Below are 18,970 nucleotides of genomic sequence, written 5' to 3' on the forward strand. Positions count from 1 at the left end.
GCTTACAAAAGAACACATTCTGCACAGTATCAGGCATTAATTTTATAGCATACCACTAGGAGGTATTACAGCAGATTTTAAAAGCACACGAGTTGTCTGTTACTACAGCTGTAAAAATGTGACAGTAACAAAAGGGATTATGAATGACATACCTCTGTTCTCAATTATATGCACAGATTCATTTCAATTACAGGTATGCAGATATGAACACCGCTCAACCACAACAGCATCTGATGCTCACAAAGACCAAAGGATTCATATGCCCCATAGGAACTGATGGTGACTTTGCCACCTCCTCCCAACACTGTGAAAGCAGAGAACTTACATTCTAAACATGGCACCTTCGATTTTGACATATCCTGAATTAAACAGTAGCTTGACACAATTATTTCTGAAGTATGGAAAGCTACAACATCACTGCTAACATACATGTAGCTGGGTATATATTCTATACACTGAGCACCTCCCACCCAAGGACAGGTTATCAGTGGAGTCTGAAATGTGACCTTCCACACTGGCAAGCAGATTGCCACCAGCTGGCGAGGAGCAGACTGGTATCAACAAGCAGCAAAAGAAAATTACTCTTCTCCATCACTACTCCCTGCAGCATTCATTTTACTTATTAGAAGAGCAATCACTCTTCTCACCATTAGCACAAATGAAAGAATTAAAAAAAACCTCATCCTAATATGCTACCAGTTGAAAAGCCGCTGCTTTAAATAATGGGGAAACTGAAATGAGGAAATCCATGCAATTGTTAGACTGAATCCATGAATTGTTAGATCTGCTTGCATACTGTTCTATTTGCCCTACCTCTGAGCAGTCCAAACCACCAGGAACCAACAAACCCTGCACTGCTTAGGTGCGCCCACACACCTCAGCATTAAGCATCTCAAACACCACCAGCAGGAGTCCAATTGGTTGTACACCCCTCTTGCTCTTTTCCTTTTGTTTTGGTTTGCAAATAAATCAACATTTTGTTTCTCACTTTCTCATTGTCCAGGCTTGGAAACCAAAGGCAGAACACTGCTGGCACGGTGCAGTTGCTCCCACTTGGTAAAGAACGCACTGCTGTACTGCTCAGTTCAGCCCTTCCAGAGCACTTCTTTACAAGGATACAGTTTTGCTCAGAAGTGATTGCTTCTTCCGAATCAATGAACACTGAGCTTTCTCTGCTGTCCTACAATCATTTTAATTGCTGCTTGATCTTAATGAAGTGTGGCTGGTATTAATAAACGGATCCCCTCGTGGCTTTAATACCCAACATCCAAACAATGTTCAACTGCATGAGCACCAGCAGTGCTTTCATGATTCAAAACGCCATCATCTCCTCCATCTCCAGCCCCTCCCCCTTAAGCCTCAAGACTGCAGACATCTGTTCTTCAATTGTCTGGTAATAAACATACTCTATAAAGCATATGTAAAATGATTATTACCCTGAAGAGCCAAGTGCCTTTCAAACGCCAGCTGAAACAAATAAACAACGGGAAAAAAACCCTCCACCAGACAAATGTTACAACAGACATCGCTCAGGCTGTTCCATATTCCACAACGTCAGGGCTTCAGCCTTGGTCCCACGTGCATCCATCCTCCAACGGGAGACGTTCATCCACATACCAGTAATGCCAATGCTGCCACGATCCAAGCAGATGCTGGTTAGCAATGAAGGATGAAAAAAGCAACTGGACTTCCTGGGTAACTTTTATACTTTGACACCTCCCGCAACATGTAATTAAGGAAAATCAGATGTGCGCTTCTCTTCAATTTATAAAGGCAATTAGTTTTCATATGTAGTTAGTAAAATCTATTCCCAGGAATCATCCGTGCTGGAATACCCACTTGTCTTGCAAAAACTCACTATTCATCTATTATGTGTGTGGTGGTGTCATTAAATCCTGGTAATTAATCTGGGGCTTAGTGAGCCTCAGTTGTCCTAGTGGAAATAAGGGACACACATCCCAACCTGCGTGACAACTCATTTCCCAGTGCTGGCTCACTGCTCTAACTGGATTCAGGGAAAGGCAGACTTTGAAACCCACTTGTGTGTATTTGCCCTTCGACTCTCCGTGGCTGTAAGAGTTTCTCTGAAAGAAGTTCCGTTACTGGAGACATGGGGGCAACGTACAGCCCTTGGAGTGCCTGCTGACTCCTGCATTCTTCCGAAAGGTCTGAAGCCAAGCTCAGTTTCATCTTGCAAACAAAAAAGGATCCAAAAAAGGCTATTATAATAAAAAAAAAACTCTGTGACTGTGCAACTCTGATGCAACAGAAAATGACACCTTTTCATATTAGTAGTACAAAAATGATGAATTCAAATGGATGAATATGAATGCTTTGGTTACAACTCTCCATCCAAACTTACTGCACTGTGCAGAATTACACTGCTCAGAGCCCCATCCAGTCTGGTCTTGAACACCTCAAGGGATGGATGGGGCATCCACAGCCTCTCTGGGCAGCCTGTTCCAGCACCTCACCACTCTCTCTGTGAAGAACTTCCCCTTTAAATCTTCCCTCCCTCAACTTCAAAGTTCTCCTTGTCCTTCTATTATCTACCCTTCCAAAGAGTTGGCTCTCTTTAGATACTGGAAGGCTACAATGAGGTCACCCAGCAGCCTTCTCTTCTCCAGGCTGAACAAGCCCAGCTCCCTCAGGCTGTCTTCACAGGGGAGGTGCTCCAGCCCTACAGTCATCTTAGTGGCCCTCCTCTGGACCCTTTCCAACACTAGAAGCCCTTGAGCTCCAAACAAAATCAGCTAGGTTGTATGGTGTTAAAACTTCTCTGCCAACATACTTATGTGAACTCGACAGAAATAAGAAAAAAGACTTTGAAATAAAATATTGATCTTTCTGAATTCAAAACAGATTCATTTCATGCCTATGACACTGATGGAAGCCGATTGAGAGTAGCCGTAAGAAGTCTTGAAAGCAAATGGAAAATAAAACAAGTGAGAACTTCACACCTCTGCAGCAATTACCTCCTGGAGACCTTGACACTTAACATGATAACATCAAGAAAAGGGTGACAAAGATTTAACCAACAAGCAATGGACAGAAATAATTGCACATGTCAATATTTTTGCAAATCCCTCCATACTCAGCATTTCCAAGTGACAAGCAGCACCTTACAGACAATTTTAACAGGAAGCAATGAGTAAAAGCCAGTTTGCTGGTAGGATTAGTCACTGCTTTGACTCCCATCAGAATCACAAAGAATGGCCTGGGTTGAAAAGGACCTCAAAGATCATCCAGTTTCAGTCCCTCTGCCACAGGCAGAGTCATCAACCATTAGACCAGGCTGCCCAGAGCCACGTCCAGCCTGGCCTTCAATACCTTCAGGACAAAGTATCCACAATCTCTCTGGACAAGAAAGGAAGAGAATTCCACAAAAGGAATTATGAAAGAAAGAAATCCAGTGCTACGCTCATTCCAAATACGCTGCCAAAGTTGCAGATCACAAGTTAAAACTAAGACTGTAAGGACACCTGTAAAATATTTATTCTGTTGATGATTAAGGCAAGTAAAATCACATTTGTAAAGTTTCTACATTGTTGACCTGAACCCAAACTCACCCCATTCAACAGTGAGAAAAAGGTAAGCTGGGTCACGGAGCGTTATCTTTCGCTTCATTCCGTTCTTGATACTCCACTCAAGAAGCTAAGATGTTGCAGATGGTTGGTGAAAAAAAAATATATTGCAGGCAGATAACTTAATGTTGATGTAACTATTTTTTATGAAGCACATTAATTCTGCTGCATATCTTGCAAGCTGGTATCGAAGGTGAAGTGTTTGTGAGAAGTGTTTTTTAAAGCACTCGTGTTCGACTTGTATGGCAAAAAAACCCAAACCAAAACAGAAAAAGAAATGAAGCAGGGAGAGAAATGGAAAGAAAGTATTTAACCGGTTTCTAAATCAATGTGGAACAACTCATCAATAAAAAGAATTCCCACCCCACTCTGTGCTTGAAAGAAGATTGCAAATTTGTTAGAAATGAAGAGAATGAAGTCTGTGTCCTAGTGGCTGTCTTGAACAGCTCATCCCATCAACCACTCCTTTTCTCACAACAAAATAGCTGAAAAATAAACATTATGTTCCAGTAAAGTAATTTTTAGCACGTTTCCTTCAATTTAAAAGAGATTGGTGTTGATATAAAACGTGCTTATGAAATTATCATTATAGGCATCTTGCAATAAATAGAGAGCACACTGATTTCCTTCTGTAAAGGAAAGATCTGAAACAGCCAACAAACTGTAATATGTCCTCAAAACTGGTGCTGTTCTAAAGATTACTCCAATATCTGATGTCATGAGATCAGAAACATGCATTTGGAGGGATTAATGTACTTTCCCCCCACATTTTTACATCCCAAGAAGTAACAACCGCTAAGTTCTCAGCTACCAAGATGACATTCAGAATACTCTTGCTCTCAGGATCAGATTCCACTTTTTTATCTTTATTACTATTTTATTATTGCTTGGCTTTAGTGCTGAAGAATGCCCTGTTGCTTAAGTGAATCATGACAGTGGGTAATACAAACAGCAAAGGAGGGAAATGCACTTTGAAGGTGCAAGCAGTGAATAGGGAAGGATGTGTGTGACATGCAAGGAACAAGCAGAGGTGAAAGACTGACATCAACTGAGAAAAATTCAGTATTATTTAACTCTGGCAAAAGTAAGAAATTGTTACTGTTAAATTGCAAAGTTAAAAAGAGCAAAATTAAAGCATCAGAAGTGAATGACTTGGTGAGAGGAGACTTATTACAGACTTGTTTGAAGTCCCAGCCATCCTTGATAAGCTCTGAATTTCTATGATCTTAGCAACTGGCACAGCTCTTTACATCACACATTTAATTTTCAGTCCATAGAGCACACTTGTTTATCAAGGAACGAACTTACCTTGCAGTTCATAAAGTATCCTTCTGACTTTTTAAGCATAATAGCGAGAGATAAACAATTTGTGACAGGCTGAAACTAAAAACTTCCCAGCTTGGGTCAATAATAAATGACACTGTTCAATGGAAAGGGGTCACCTAGGCAAGCATTTCCACCTGAAGTGTTAGTTAATCTTGACAATGATGAAACAAGCATTGGCAACACACCCAAACTGGTGTTTGCTTTTTACATGTGTGCACAAAAACTTCACCACAAGCCACAAATACACACACGTTGCTGGGGCGTGTTATCTCAGAAGTCACAACATGCCCATAAATAAAACGGGTTAATTCTACTTATCCTAATTATTTTCATAGCAGAACTACGTGGAAAGCTTCACTTACCTGAGGAGTGGGTGAAAGATGATGGTGATGTTTCTGGCTCCCGGTTTGCAGACAAACTTGGATCCTCCACCTTCGATTAAATTATCATCTGGTCCTCCTGGAAAACAATACAGAAGTTGTTCGACAGAATCTGAACATCCCTTGATTTTCAGATAGTAACTGATAATTAGAGATTTAGCTTTGTCTGTAAGTGTCATTACACTTCACACTAGTCTCAAGAGTCCATTTGGGGCTCTTGAGAGTCCATTTCCTACATTGAGCTTTGTAATTTCCCAGCAGAAGTCTCCATTGCCCAAACAAAAGTTGCATACAAACAGGCTCTTGTCTATGGGAAAAACAGATATATTGAGCTTGGTATGCTTTTGGGAAGTAAGATAAGCTCAGAGAGTAATTTATACACATTGAGCACAGACTGCGGGGTTTCAAGTGGCATGAAGCACCCATCTCCATGTCACTGCAGCTGAAGCAAAGCCACTTCCACCAGCAGCTCCTAACAGCGAGATACATTAAATCAGGATATTGAAATAGGAAAAAGGAGGAAGACAAATACTTAGCCTACATCTCCTAGAACTCTTACATTTCCTGAGTGCAACAAAGACCACTCCTTACTCTTACAGAAGAACACACTTTAAAAGAACAGGGCAGATGCCTCTCACATTAGCATAAAAAAAAATTACATGATTCTGAAATTAGCAGAAATTCATCATATAATGCCCCTGAGCTTTGGTCAAACTCTCTCATCACAAAGCTCAGACAATCTTCTTGCCTATATCATCTGACAAATAACCCTATCAACTCTGTTTTTGGACTTGGGCAAAGTCACTATCCCAAATGTCATTAAGCCATTTTTATGTTGCATGTGAACTCTCCTTTAATGACTGAATAATAATTAAATACAGAACCTAATCACATTATTATGATAACTTTACAGGCAGGAAAATGACAAAGTACTTGAAATCATAACAACACCAACAGATTATTGAATTTTTTGACCCTGACATCCTTCTGCCTTAAAATGAGAAGAAGAATGTCTTCAAATTGGAAAGTGTCAGAGGAGGAGGAACAAAACCAACTACTAAGTGCCTCCAATTCTCTTTTCAAAGAGAAGTTTATGTGCTTTAGGCCATTACCTGCAAACAATCTATAAAAAATAATACAAACAAACAAACAAAAACGACAACAACAACAAAAAAAACACCTTAATGAGCTGATTTAATTGGCTCTCCTGTTAGCAACTTCACAGCAATGCCCAAGGACTGAGCCGGTCACTGACACCAATTCTTTCACACCCTACAGCGGTCCCTCCAGGTCAGGATTGTTCTGTACAAGAACTCACAGTGCAGATGCAAACTCAAAGGTGTTGTTTCTGTGCCCCAGTGAGGGTGAAGATATTAAACTCCCTGTGGATTGGGCAAGGAAAACAGGAAACAAGACGAATCAACCGGCTGAGGTCAACAAGAGAAATAAAAGCAAAGCAAAGAAGCTCCCTGTTCTTATTAACTACACCATGGGAAATTTACCTATACAGATACCACCCGATGCATTTTGGATGCTGTTCTATCTTGTTACAAGATCATGAATGTGTTTGGATTTGGGGGTTGGTTATAGATGAATCACAGAATCATTAAGGTTGGGAAGACCAGTAAGATCATCCAGTCCAACCATCAACCCATCATCACTATGCACACTAAATCAACACCCCTCAGTGCCACATCTACCCTTCCATTGAACACCTTCAGGGATGGTGACTCCACCACTTCCCTGGGAAGCCTGTTCCAATACCTCACCACTCTTTCTGAGATTTTCTTCCTAATATCCAACCTAAAACTCCCCATACAAACACTGCAGCAGGGACACGGTCCTTCCTGATGCTCTCCACATCAACATAAGGATTCATGAAATACAAAGGAACAGCAGTCTGTAACACTTCACTGACTGCAATTAGAGAAAGCTCCAAAAAAAAAAAAAAAGAAAAAAGAAAAGTTCAGGCACTCAACATTGAAAAAAAAAGTTAGGCACAAGTTGTAGGAAAATAAAATTACCCATTTCCCCTATTAACGTCAGACTCTGCGATTCCAGGGGTGGGAAGATCTGTGCCTAAGCTGACATATTGAGGAATTCATCCAAGCGTGAACTACTGAGGCAGGAAGCGAGAAATCCAGGCTCAAATTAAGGAAGGGGTGTTATTCTTGTTACACCAAGTCACCTTGTGCTAATCAATATTATTGACTGGGATGAACTCCATAGCAAGGAATAAAGCCATATGTCTCATCTATTTGGTCACATTAGGTAAGATTTGAGAAGAACAGAACACCAGCACTGACAGAAAAATTTGCTTTTTTACCTTCTCCGCTCTCAGCTTTCAGTTAATAATAATGAATGTTCCATATGCCACATGGAGAATAAATTCTGTTTGCAGTAAAATATTTTACATCCAACCACTGAGATGCAAATCTTATCCCCAGTGATACCCTGTAAATACCAACAACAGAGCACTGCAAGAGTTCTTTCTAACATCAGCAGCCTTACATCTCTCGATGCTGCTGTTGCAACCCTAAGGATCCTTCACTACACCTATGCAGCCCAACATGAGCACAGCCCCATTGGTGCAGGTCATGTCCCAGACCAACTCCTGAGCTGCAGACCTAAGACGTACTTTCATAGAAACACACTCTTAATATCTTTCCATCCTTACTGGTTTGCTCTATTTCTTGCATGGAGTGAACTGCCATTCATCCAACCTGAGAAGAAATCAATGGCTCTGTATCAGTTGGCTGCAGAGAATCATAATCAGATAGCTTAGGTTGAAGAGGACCTTAAAGATCTTCTAGTTCCAGTCCCTCCGCCATGGGAAGGGCTGCCAACCATCAGATCAGTCTGCTCAGCTGGCCTTGAATGGCTCCAAGAAAGGGGCATCCACAGCTTCTCTGAGCAACCTGTTCCAGTGAAAAACATGTAGGAAATGATGAAAGTGGGGAAAAACACCCCTTCTTCGGTTCCTTACCAAGATGATTATCAGACAGGCAGTTTGCACGGTACATGGATTAAATATAAGCTAAGTAAGCAAACAGAGTATTGCTGGGCTGTCCCACATAAATGCCATATCCCCATGAGCAGACTACAAGGGAAGAAAACTTTCCCCTGCATGAAGGAAAAGGAGCTGCAAAGCCCACTTCTCAGTAAGCACTGAAGATTTTAAGCTGTAAGTGCCCAACTTTACGTCATGACAGCTCAGTGTAAGCACTGACTACAGGACTAACCATCCATGCTCACTGATGTACAACATCACGATGCACACAGCCCTCCAACAACCATTGGGACTGAGCATACATCACTGCTTCAGCAACACCACATTACACAACTCCTTCATTTGGACTGCAGGGTTTTTCTTTAGTTTGAGGCAAGAAATTATAACAGCCATGTGTCACAGGCTCTAGAACAAAACCTAAATGTTTCACAGCTGTCACAAAGTACTACTGTTGTAGCTGTTCTTTGTTAAGAGCACCAGCTTGCTGATTTCATCTGCCTGGTAATAAATTATAAGAGCAAAAAAAAAAAAAAGAAGAAAAACTTGGAGGTGAAGCAAAATTTGTCATACAGTTAATGGCATCCTCATGCTGTGCTAGCAATGAAGTGTGCCCACCTGAATGTCACTGTGAGTGGGAGTCAGATTGGTCCATTAGGAACACAGTTGAACGTTTCTGAAATGGAGCCAAAAGCTTCGTGCTTCAGCAGGAAAAAAATGTAAGATTACCAAGAAAGCTAGAATCCCTGCATGCACATAAAGTCCGATCAAACACAAACGTTGTGTCCAGTTCTCCATTCTGTTTGTATTTTACTGGGAGAAACACCGGCCATGGTACCTCTGAGGGACAATGCCACCTGTGCACACTGGAGATCTCAAAGTGAGGATGGCAAGTGCTCTCATCAGAGAGAAATGCAAGGATCCTTCTCAAGACTGACAGGAGAGACAACAACCAGCATTCTGTTCTATCCAGCAAAAAAGGGTGAAGAAGGAAGGCATTTTTATTAATGAGCACCAAAGGAAGTCAATAAAATGCACTGCAAATTTGTGACAACACTGAGAAATCCATAGAATTTTCCAGGAAGATCATGCTTTGCTGATCCATTAAGTCAACACAAACACTGAAACCAGTCTTCAGCATTAAGATTTATTCACTTACCTATCTATCTATCTATCTATCTATCTATCTATCTATTTATTTTTAATTAACCAGTCTTTTGCCTGGTCAATTCCTTTTGCCATTAAGTTACTCAAAGCTGTCTACCACCGTCTGAAGTATGTGTGCACTTACCCAGTCCAGTCTTTTCAGAAAACATACTGAAAACACATGGTAACAACGGAAAGGATTAGCAGGGTTCCTCAGAAAGCATCTCAATTTGTGCTTTATAAATGCATTAAGCTTCTTTAGTATTTCTGTATCTATTTTGTACACCGAAGCAGCAATGACGACATTAACTTAGATGCAGCACATCACACAAATTATGTCTCCTCATTTAAAGATAAAGCCCTGGAACATACTGCATGGAGTTTCCTTGCACTGACCCACAACCTTGCAATTGATGAAATTAACACAGAGATGGTTACCTCCTATAACCATGGACTGTCATATGATGGGACAGGGAGAGGGGTCAGAATTACACAGACATCCTGTAATTTCCACATCTGTCAGGTTAACTTCCCTATTATCACATTAAAATAAAAAAAAAAATAAAAGAAGAAAATATTATCAATTTATAAAACAATAACAGCAAACAATGAAAAAACAAAAACAAAAGCAATGGAAAGCTCTGTTTGCCTCTCATAAGCATACTTTCAGAAGGTGAGATTTCATATATTTTCTATATTCTACATCACTGCAGAGCACCGTAACACCTTATCAAACCATTTTGGAGGTGTCTTAACACATTTCACCCTCAGCCCCAATACAAAGAATCATAGGATCACAGAACCACAGAATGACCTGAGTTGAAAAGGACCACAATGATCATCTGGTTTCAACCCCCTGCTATGTGCAGGGTCACCAACCACCAGACCAGGCTGCCCAGAGCCACATCCAGCCTGGCCTTGAATGCCTGCAGGGATCCAGGGGCATCCACAACCTCCTTGGGCAACCTGTTCCAGTGCCTCACCACCATCTGTGTTAAAACACTTAAAATGCACTTTAAATCCTATCAGCAACAAAGATTTTCACTGCATTTAGTGAATAAGTAATTTCCTTCCTGAAACATCCAGTAAATATCAACCAAGATTCAATGGAAACTACAGCCACTCAAAAACCCTGAGTGCTGTCAGCAAATGCAGTCAGATCTTTCCCAGTTACTTCTTCCCCTTCCATTGCACTGGCACAGGACAACTTCATTTACTACTCTACGACTGCAAACTTTTCAGCTAAACAAGTCCCAGGCACGTAGTGAACAATTCTTCTGCACCTCTCTGTGATCAAAGTGCCTTTCTTAGCAAGCCACTTCACGTTAATCTATGCAGCCATAAAAAGAATCAAAAAAACAGGCTTTGAAGCCACAACAATCAAGCAATCAACACAGCTTGCTAATCAATGCCACCTCCTCCATCCTAAGCATCAGAGCAAATTTTGATAAGAGAAAAGGATTGGGTGTTACGGTCCTTCCCAAAAGTTCTTGATTACTGGGAGATCAACAGAATAGCTATTACCTGCATATCATCTTCAGGGTATGGAAATAAAAACGTTCATTTAGCATCAAAGGAAAGAAAGCCTGAAGACAGCAAAGCAGGTTATTAGAAAACAGAGCTCAAAAGAACAATTGATCTGCGCTATTGTGGAACAATACGTATGAGGTTATATAAACCACGTCTCTTGCTTTTTCATTTCTGTACATTAGGGCTCAATTGTCTCCCAACTACACCTCCTTAAAAAGCCACACATGAGCACCAAGTTCTGTTTTCTCTACGCTGATTCACAGCGGTGAGTCAATGGATTGGTATTTATCTTCAAGTTCTTTATATAAAGAAACAGTCCCCATTATCTTCTCCACAGTTCTTTCACATGCCTTGAGTCATCAAACCTACCTGCATTCAGGTCCTTTTCCAAACTACTTTAGGATACTTGTTTTTGGAGAGCCTGCTGCACTGCATATTAAGAAACAAGACATGTAACTTTCCTACAGGGAGAAGGAAAGGTGCAGGATCAGGTCTGCTCTCCAGACCCAACTTCTCATCCTTCCACTGAAGAATCCAGCGTCCCTAAACTAGCATTTGGGAGTGCTTCAAGCACCTAGACCAGCAATCCTGTAAGCAGTATGATGGAATTTAGGCAAGTTCTCCTCAAAGCCAAGAACTATTCAAAGGAAAAAATATTCAGCACCTACTAGTAGGCCCAAAAGTGCCCAGTTGCCTCTGTGCTTTGATGCCAGCCCTACAGAAAATAATCAGGAAACTTCCAAATCCAAAGACCCTTCCCTTTGAGCAAACACAATATTTGAAGCCTTATACTTTTATTTAAAATTCTGTTTGACAGACATCCTTGAAACACAACAATTCTCCATTAGTGTAGGTCAGTGTGAGGTTAATGCTTTCTGTTTCTGAGCCATGTTCTCTTCCCTCCTTGTTGGACTACCGTGAACCAGCAGTTATGGGGCCAGTAGTGCATCTGGAGCTGAAACTCAACATTACAAATAATACAATAAAGGTCGTTTATAAGTAACTGACACAAAATTCTTCTGGAGAGTCCTTCAAATGCCAACCAATCTAAGATGGCAGAGAAAAAAATGAGAGGTTTCATTTGCAGTGGCACCTGGTGGATTATTTTAAGCAGGCTGCTCTGCCTACTCCTATTTATGTCCTCCCTGTGCTCTTCATCACAAATTGCTATGGAGACAGCACTACACAACTAGGGTAGGTTGGCACTGGGTGACATGGTTTAGTGGTGGGAATGGGTTGATGGTTGGACTAGATGACCTTACTGATCTTCCTACCTTAATGATTCTATGATTCTAACTACTGCTGCTGACAGCAAAGTACCTGCCCACAGTCACCACACATGGGGTTCCTATTCCCTCTTGCAAGAGGAGGGAGGGAGGTGAAATGAACCTGGAAAAAAATATTTCTATGTATTATCAAAATTGACAAGAGTAACCTTCAGCCAATATCAGTTTGAGGGTAGAAGCAACTGAAGAAAACAAAGAAAAGACTGTATTATGTTTGCTTAATTACATATTCTTTTCTAATCATGGCAGCTGGGGATTTCTAGACTAGGCCATCAAGTGTAGGGAACTCATGTTTATAAACATGAAGGCACCTTCTACCCAAACCGACAGAGATCCGCAAGATGATGGCAATGGCACTAGAAGAGATCCAAAAATCAATGGAAATTAGGTGGCTAGCTACTTGAAAAACACTTGTAGTCAGTCCTTGGGCAAGGACTCTGCAGTGGTAGGAAAGGAGCTCCCAGCTCCCAGTCTGTACATCACTTGTGACCAGCAATAACACTGTGCAGGAGATACCAGCACCAGTGCACATCCACCCCAAATCACACAGACCACATGCTTACATCTGGTCAGTTAGCCTGCCAATATTTCTCTTCTTTGACAGAAAGGCGAGCTGAGAATTAAAAAGAAAGAAATGTAAAGGGGAAAAAAAAAAAACAAAATAAAACAGGAAACTGACCTTTAAGGTTATGAAGTACACCACATTTCATTTCTGTACTATTCCCTTAACTGAAAAAGATCTCAACAGTTCTCCCAGAAGCAGAGCATGGGGTGATGCTCTCTGATGAGGCTGCAGAGCAGCTTCCAAACTAACAAGCTTTCACTAGAGTTCTGCAGAAATCCAAGCAGGATCAAGAGCAGTTCTAAATTCAAGTCATGGGACCGATGGCCTTTATGACCATGATCATGTTTCCAGGTTTCAGTGACCCAGGAATGGAACAGACCTAGTGACTCCAGCATTCTTTTGATAAAGTTATTTTGAAAAATGCTGTGGACAGAATAGCAAAGGTTTCATTTCCTGTTTTTGAATTCAAGCTTTCCATTTAACAGAAAATGAACTCAACTGACCAAATGGACTGCCAGTAGTTTGTGACTGCACCAGCTGTTCCAGTCACTGCCTAAACCTCTCCCTGACACAACGGCTTTGCTTGCCTTTGACTAAATGCCATCACCCTTCATTGCTACGTACCAGGCTTCAGTACAAGAAGCTGATTTGGATGCAGTCACATAGCTGATGCACAGACATATTGTTCTGCTGATGTTCCCATGCCCAATCCTTTTACTCTCCCCTATACTCCCTTGTCTGAGATCCAACACCATATGCATTTAAATAAGTTGTTCTTTAATGTTTCAAAACCTGATTTATTAGTTGCTCACACTCCATCTGCCTTGAAAAACTGCTGCATGTCTTCAGTTTCACAGGCCGTACAAAAGGTTGAGGTACAATTTGACTCTACTTTATCATTTGATCAGTGTGTCAGCCACATACGTGAAGTCTTCTTTCGGGTACTGAATTTGTTTAAAACGCAAACCTTTCTTTCTCCTTTTCTTTCCTTCCCAAGCCAAGGAACACAGCAGCAGCCACTTTGATTAATGTATTTGTCAGCTTACATATTTACTATTTGGTTGCTTTCCCTAAAACTACTGCATGCAGATATAAGCTCTTCCAAAGCATGGCTGCAGCACAAGCCCCAATTCAAAGCCAGTAAGCATGCTAGAGCTAATGAACTGTGATTACTTACACGCTATGCACACTTTTGAACTACTTCCTTCTGAAAGATTTCTTTATTTTAACTCCTGTATTGGAAATCGCCTCAGATGTGCATTTTTTTAATTCTCCTGACATGTTTTCTTACAGTTTTAATGTCAGAAGAAAAAAAAAAAGAGCAAGCAAGCAGAAAGCAAGTGAAATAAGACAAAGACATGTCTTGACATACAGTCATTTACAGTTTTATATTCCAATAAACAGTTTAATGCCAACACCACCCACATTTCAACTTTTTTCCAACTGAAAAACCCATGGCAGTAGTAGACAATGGGAGTTCTAAGAGATGCAGCTGGCAAAAATGGAATTCATTGTGCAATACTGCAGACTGCTGCATCTCAACTCATCTCCTCCTGAGATGGAAAAGACTTACCAGCCCTACTTATAGGCCTCTTACAAGAAATAATGAAATAAAAAAGAGCGTAAAACATTCTACAACCTAAAAGAACTATAGGAACGCAAATATATAGAGAAACAGGTTTATTTTTTAACAGAAACAGAAAAAAAAAAAAAAAAAAAGCTCAGAGAAGTTAATGGCTTAGGAAGGAGGGCCTGGAAAAGAAGGATATGGGAGTGCCATCTTCAGACAACTAGAAGAAAAGGAGGTTATCAGGAGTAGTCAGCATGGGTTCACCAGCGGGAGGTCATGCTTGACCAACCTGGTAGCCTTCTATGATGTTGTCTCTGGCTGGGTGGATGGGGGGAGAGCGGTAGATGTAGTCTACCCTGATTTCAGCAAGGCGTTTGATACTCTCTCCCACGACATCTTTACAACAAAGCTGAGGAAGTGTGGGATAGATGAGTGGATGGTGAGGCGGGTTGAGAACTGGCTGACTGGCAGAGCACAGAGGGTTGTCACTGGCAATGCAGAGTTCAGTTGGAGACCTGTAACCAGCAGTGCTCCTCAGGAGACGGTGCTGGGTCCAGTCTTGTTCAACATCTTCATCAATAACCTTGATGAGGGGATAGTGGCCACCCTCAGCAAGTTTGCTGATGATACGAAGTTGGGAGGATTGGCTGACACGCCTGAAGGCTGTGCTGCCATTCAGCGAGACCTGGACAGGCCAGAGAGCTGGGCAGTAAGAAACCAGATGAGGTTTAACAAATGAGGTTTAACTCCACAAGAATTTGTAGAGTCTTGCATCTAGGGAGGAATAATTGCATGCACCAATACAGGCTGGGGAATGACCTGCTGGAGAGGAGCTCTGCACAGAGGGACCTGGGTGTCCTGGTGGACGACAGGTTGGCCATGAGCCAGCAGTGTGCCCTCGTGGCCAAAAAGACCAATGGCATTCTGGGATGCATTAAAAAGAGTGTGGCCAGCAGGTCGAGGGAGGTGATCCTCCCCCTCTACTCTGCCCTGGTAAGGCCTCATCTGGAGTACTGCATTCAGTTCTGGGCTCCCCAGTACAAAAAACACAGGGATCTCTTGGGAAGAGTCCAGCGGAGGGCCACGAAGATGGTGAAGGGCCTGGAGCACCTCTCCTATGGAGAAAGACTGAGTGAACTGGGTCTGTTCAGCCTTGAGAAAAGAACACTGAGAGGGGACCTGATCCAGGTCTATAAATATCTAAGATGTGGGGGGCAGAGTGGTGAGGCTGGACTCTTTCCAGCAGTGTGTGGAGACAGGAGAAGGGGAAACGGACAGAAACTGCAGCATAAGAAGTTGCACACAAACGTGCGCAAAAACTCCTTTACGGTGAGGGTGACGGAGCACTGGAACAGGCTGTGCAGGGAGGTGGTGGAGTCTCCTTCTCTGGAGATGTTCAAGACCTGCCTGGATGCCGACCTGTGTGACCTGCTGTAGAGAACCTGCTTTGGCAGGGGGTTGGACTCCATAATCTCTGGAGGTCCCTTCCAACCCCCACGATTCTGAGATTCTGTGAATGGAAGCTGATGAAAGATTCAATGCGAGTTGGTATAATGTGCACGCAGCCCAAAAGGCTGACTGTATCCTGGGTTGCGTCAAGAGGAGTGGGGAAAAAAGGTTGGGGGAGGTGATTCTGCCCCTCTACTCTGTTCTCACAGGACCTCACCTAAACTACTGTATCCAGTTCTGGAGCTGCCAAAACAAGGAGGACACAGAGCTGTTGAAGCACGGCCAGAAGAAGGCAATGAAGATGATGAGAGGGCTGGAACGCCACCTCCTGTGAGGACAGGCTGAGTCAGCTGGGAGCCATCAGCCTGGATAAAAGAAGGCTCCGAGAAGACCTAATGACAGCCTTCCAGTACCTGAAAGGGAACCTACAGGAAAGCTGCAGAGGGTCTTCTTTCAAGGACATGTAGTAAAAGGACAAAGGGAATCAGCTTTAAACTGGAAGAGGTAGATACTAAAAACAAATTCTCAATTGTGACGCACTGGAACAGGCTGACTGAGTTTGTAGATGCCCCTGCCATGGAAGCATTCAAGGCCAGGCCTGATGGGGCTTTGAGCAGCCTGGACTGGTGGGAGGTGTCTATGACTGTGAGAAGAGGTCTGCCATCACATGCACAGAGAGCGGCTGCACACGCAGCTTCCATCTGCCCTGCGCTGCAGATGGGGAATGCATCACCCAGTACTGCAGGGAACACAGATAAGGGCTGTCAGCAGCAGCCAAACCAGGGAGGAACCCACAGTGTCAACTCCCACCAGCATGCCAGAGACAGAGACAGGGCCTGGGGTTCCTTCCTGCTCCTCCACCATCCTCACAGGTCCTTCTGTTGGGAGTACTGCACTCAACAGACCGCAGTGACAGCTTCAGCAGAAGACACAACCTGCGTCGTCTGCCAGGAGATCATGGGGGATAGCTTGTCCTACCACACCCTGGTGCGTCCAGCGTGCACACATGCTGGGTTCCACTGGGGCTGCATCCAGGTAGGAACCCTCCTCTCATCCTGCAGGCATGCTTGGTGCTCAGCAGCACCAAGCACTGCTCGTGCTCACCCTGCTTGTGCTTCTCCTGCAGAAACAAGCATGGAATGCTGGCAATACGTGCTTCCAGCGCCCCAGTTGCAGAGACAACACAATATTCTGCACTGAAACGTCCAACATGGGGATCCAAATCTCAGACAGGTTGGTGTCCTTCTGCCAAACCATGCAGATGAGAAGGTACAAGCGCTGGGCCTGCCCAGGGAGTATCTCGGCAGGCCTGACCCTTTACTGTCTCACGAGCACACACTTGAGCTTCATGGAGAAACTAAAAATGGCATTGGGGTGGATGAGATGGGATAACCTTGGCTCTGATGCTGGGGCCTCACCACTTTCCCTCCCTTCTCTTGTAGAAGACTATCATAGGACAACTACAGCGCATACACATTACTCCTCCAAAGACACCAGCATTGTGATGCCTACCCTAGAGGCAGATGACAGGCAAATATAAGGGGGTGAGTTACCACAGCAGCTCTCTGAGGCTCTGCAGGGGATCTCAGCTTCAGCACAGACTGGGGGATCAAGGACTGAGCACCAGAGATGTGCTGTGCCGGGCACTCCCTGGCTTGGCTCACTTCGTCCTCACGGCCACAACCCCTTTGCTTCCCCAGGCCCTGGCAGCTGCTCCTGTGCAGCTCCAGCTGAGGGCACCCACCGACAGTGCTCCCACTTGAATGACACCACAGCCACGTGGGAGTGCGACAGCTGTGCTGGCCTGCGTACCGGTAAGAGGCAATCAGTGCTCAGGGCAGCTTTGCCAGAGTCTGTCTGCCCTAGGAGGGATGACAGCCTGTCCCTACCCGGGGCTACAGCTTCATCCTGCTGACCTTCCTGCCTCCCCCTACAGCCTCCAGCACCATCTTGGAATTTGCTGGGCCCAGCACTGCCAGCCAGAAGGGCCTGCAACCATCCCACAGCCTCCAGAAACCAGAGGAGAGCAGGTCCAGCCCCACCAGCCTTAAAGCATCGGGGCCATCACACAGTTCCCAGCTGCCAGTGCTCAGCAGTCAGACCAGTGAGCTGGAGACAGAACATGGGACAATCTGCTCACATTTTCCTGACCGTTAGGATGCATCTGAGCTGCAGCAAGCACACCATGGCAGCAGAAGTACAGCGGCCCCAAGAGCTGAAAGCAGCTCACACCAATCCAGCAGATAGGGCAGATCAAGATCCTCCAGAGCAGCTACAGCGGCTGCGTGGAGAAGGCATACCAGGTAGTGGAGAACATGCCACACACGGAGACGCTCCCCACTGCTGTGTACTCAAAAGAGAGTGGACAGCAGGGCAAAAGAAGTTCTACCCAGACTGTTAGAGGAAACCTGCTGTACAGGGGGAGCTGGACTGGATAATCTGCTGAACTGCCTTCCAACCGCTACTATTTTTGTGACTGATCAACCATATGCAGCTGATTTGTCTTCCAAAATGCTTTCCAATATAGCTGTCATGGACTTGTTTTCCATTTATTATTATTATTATTTATTATTTTAATAAATATAATTTTACCAATCTTTTGAGAAGTCTTGAAAATGTTACAAATCTTGTACGTGGAGACAAGGCAGAACATATCCCACTTAATTATCCAACACTGTTCTGCCTCTATGTATTTACAACAATAAAATAGCCTTATTCCTCATCTGTGCATACACTAGTGTGAATTAATTCATTTTCCAGCAATATGCGGAATGATCCCCACTAATAACATGGCTTTTCCCCAAGTGCACTGAAATGGATTGTCCATGCCAGTGCACAAAACGCACCAAACAACTTCCAGCTCCAGCAGGGATTATCAGATTGCTCAGAGTATGACCTGTCAGGCAGCATTTTTCAACCTGTTCATCCATAATCTCTTTTAGATGGGCTTCCCCACCTCCTTATCCTGCCTGCTTTGTTTTGCCTGAAATTCAATCAAAGATGAATTAGGTTTTAGAAAACAACCAACACTGTGGCTATTAAGTTGCACTGGAAATTGTAGACCTCTGTGTTAATTTTGCTATAGCTTTTACTTCTTGCATTTTAATGCAAAATCGCTTCCCTCTGG

The 18,970-nt window shown here is 43.3% G+C and overlaps 1 protein-coding gene across 2 annotated transcripts in view; it reads right to left on the reverse strand.

The window, feature by feature from the left end:
• EXOC4 (exocyst complex component 4) overlaps positions 1-18,970 on the reverse strand; it is a 397,972-nt gene that overhangs the window by 200,933 nt on the left and 178,069 nt on the right. Inside the window, exon 10 of one of the 2 annotated variants that reach the window (XM_042815485.1) lies at positions 5,273-5,369. In XM_042815485.1, the coding sequence (XP_042671419.1) occupies positions 5,273-5,369 (97 nt within the window). Of the gene's footprint in view, positions 1-5,272; positions 5,370-18,970 lie in introns of those variants that run through there. The other variant, XM_042815486.1, reaches the window with a different exon arrangement.

Source organism: Centrocercus urophasianus, unplaced genomic scaffold (assembly GCF_019232065.1).
Source record: "Centrocercus urophasianus isolate 14NV4802_14NV808 unplaced genomic scaffold, USGS_Curo_1.0 seq_15, whole genome shotgun sequence".
NCBI lineage: Eukaryota > Metazoa > Chordata > Aves > Galliformes > Phasianidae > Centrocercus > Centrocercus urophasianus.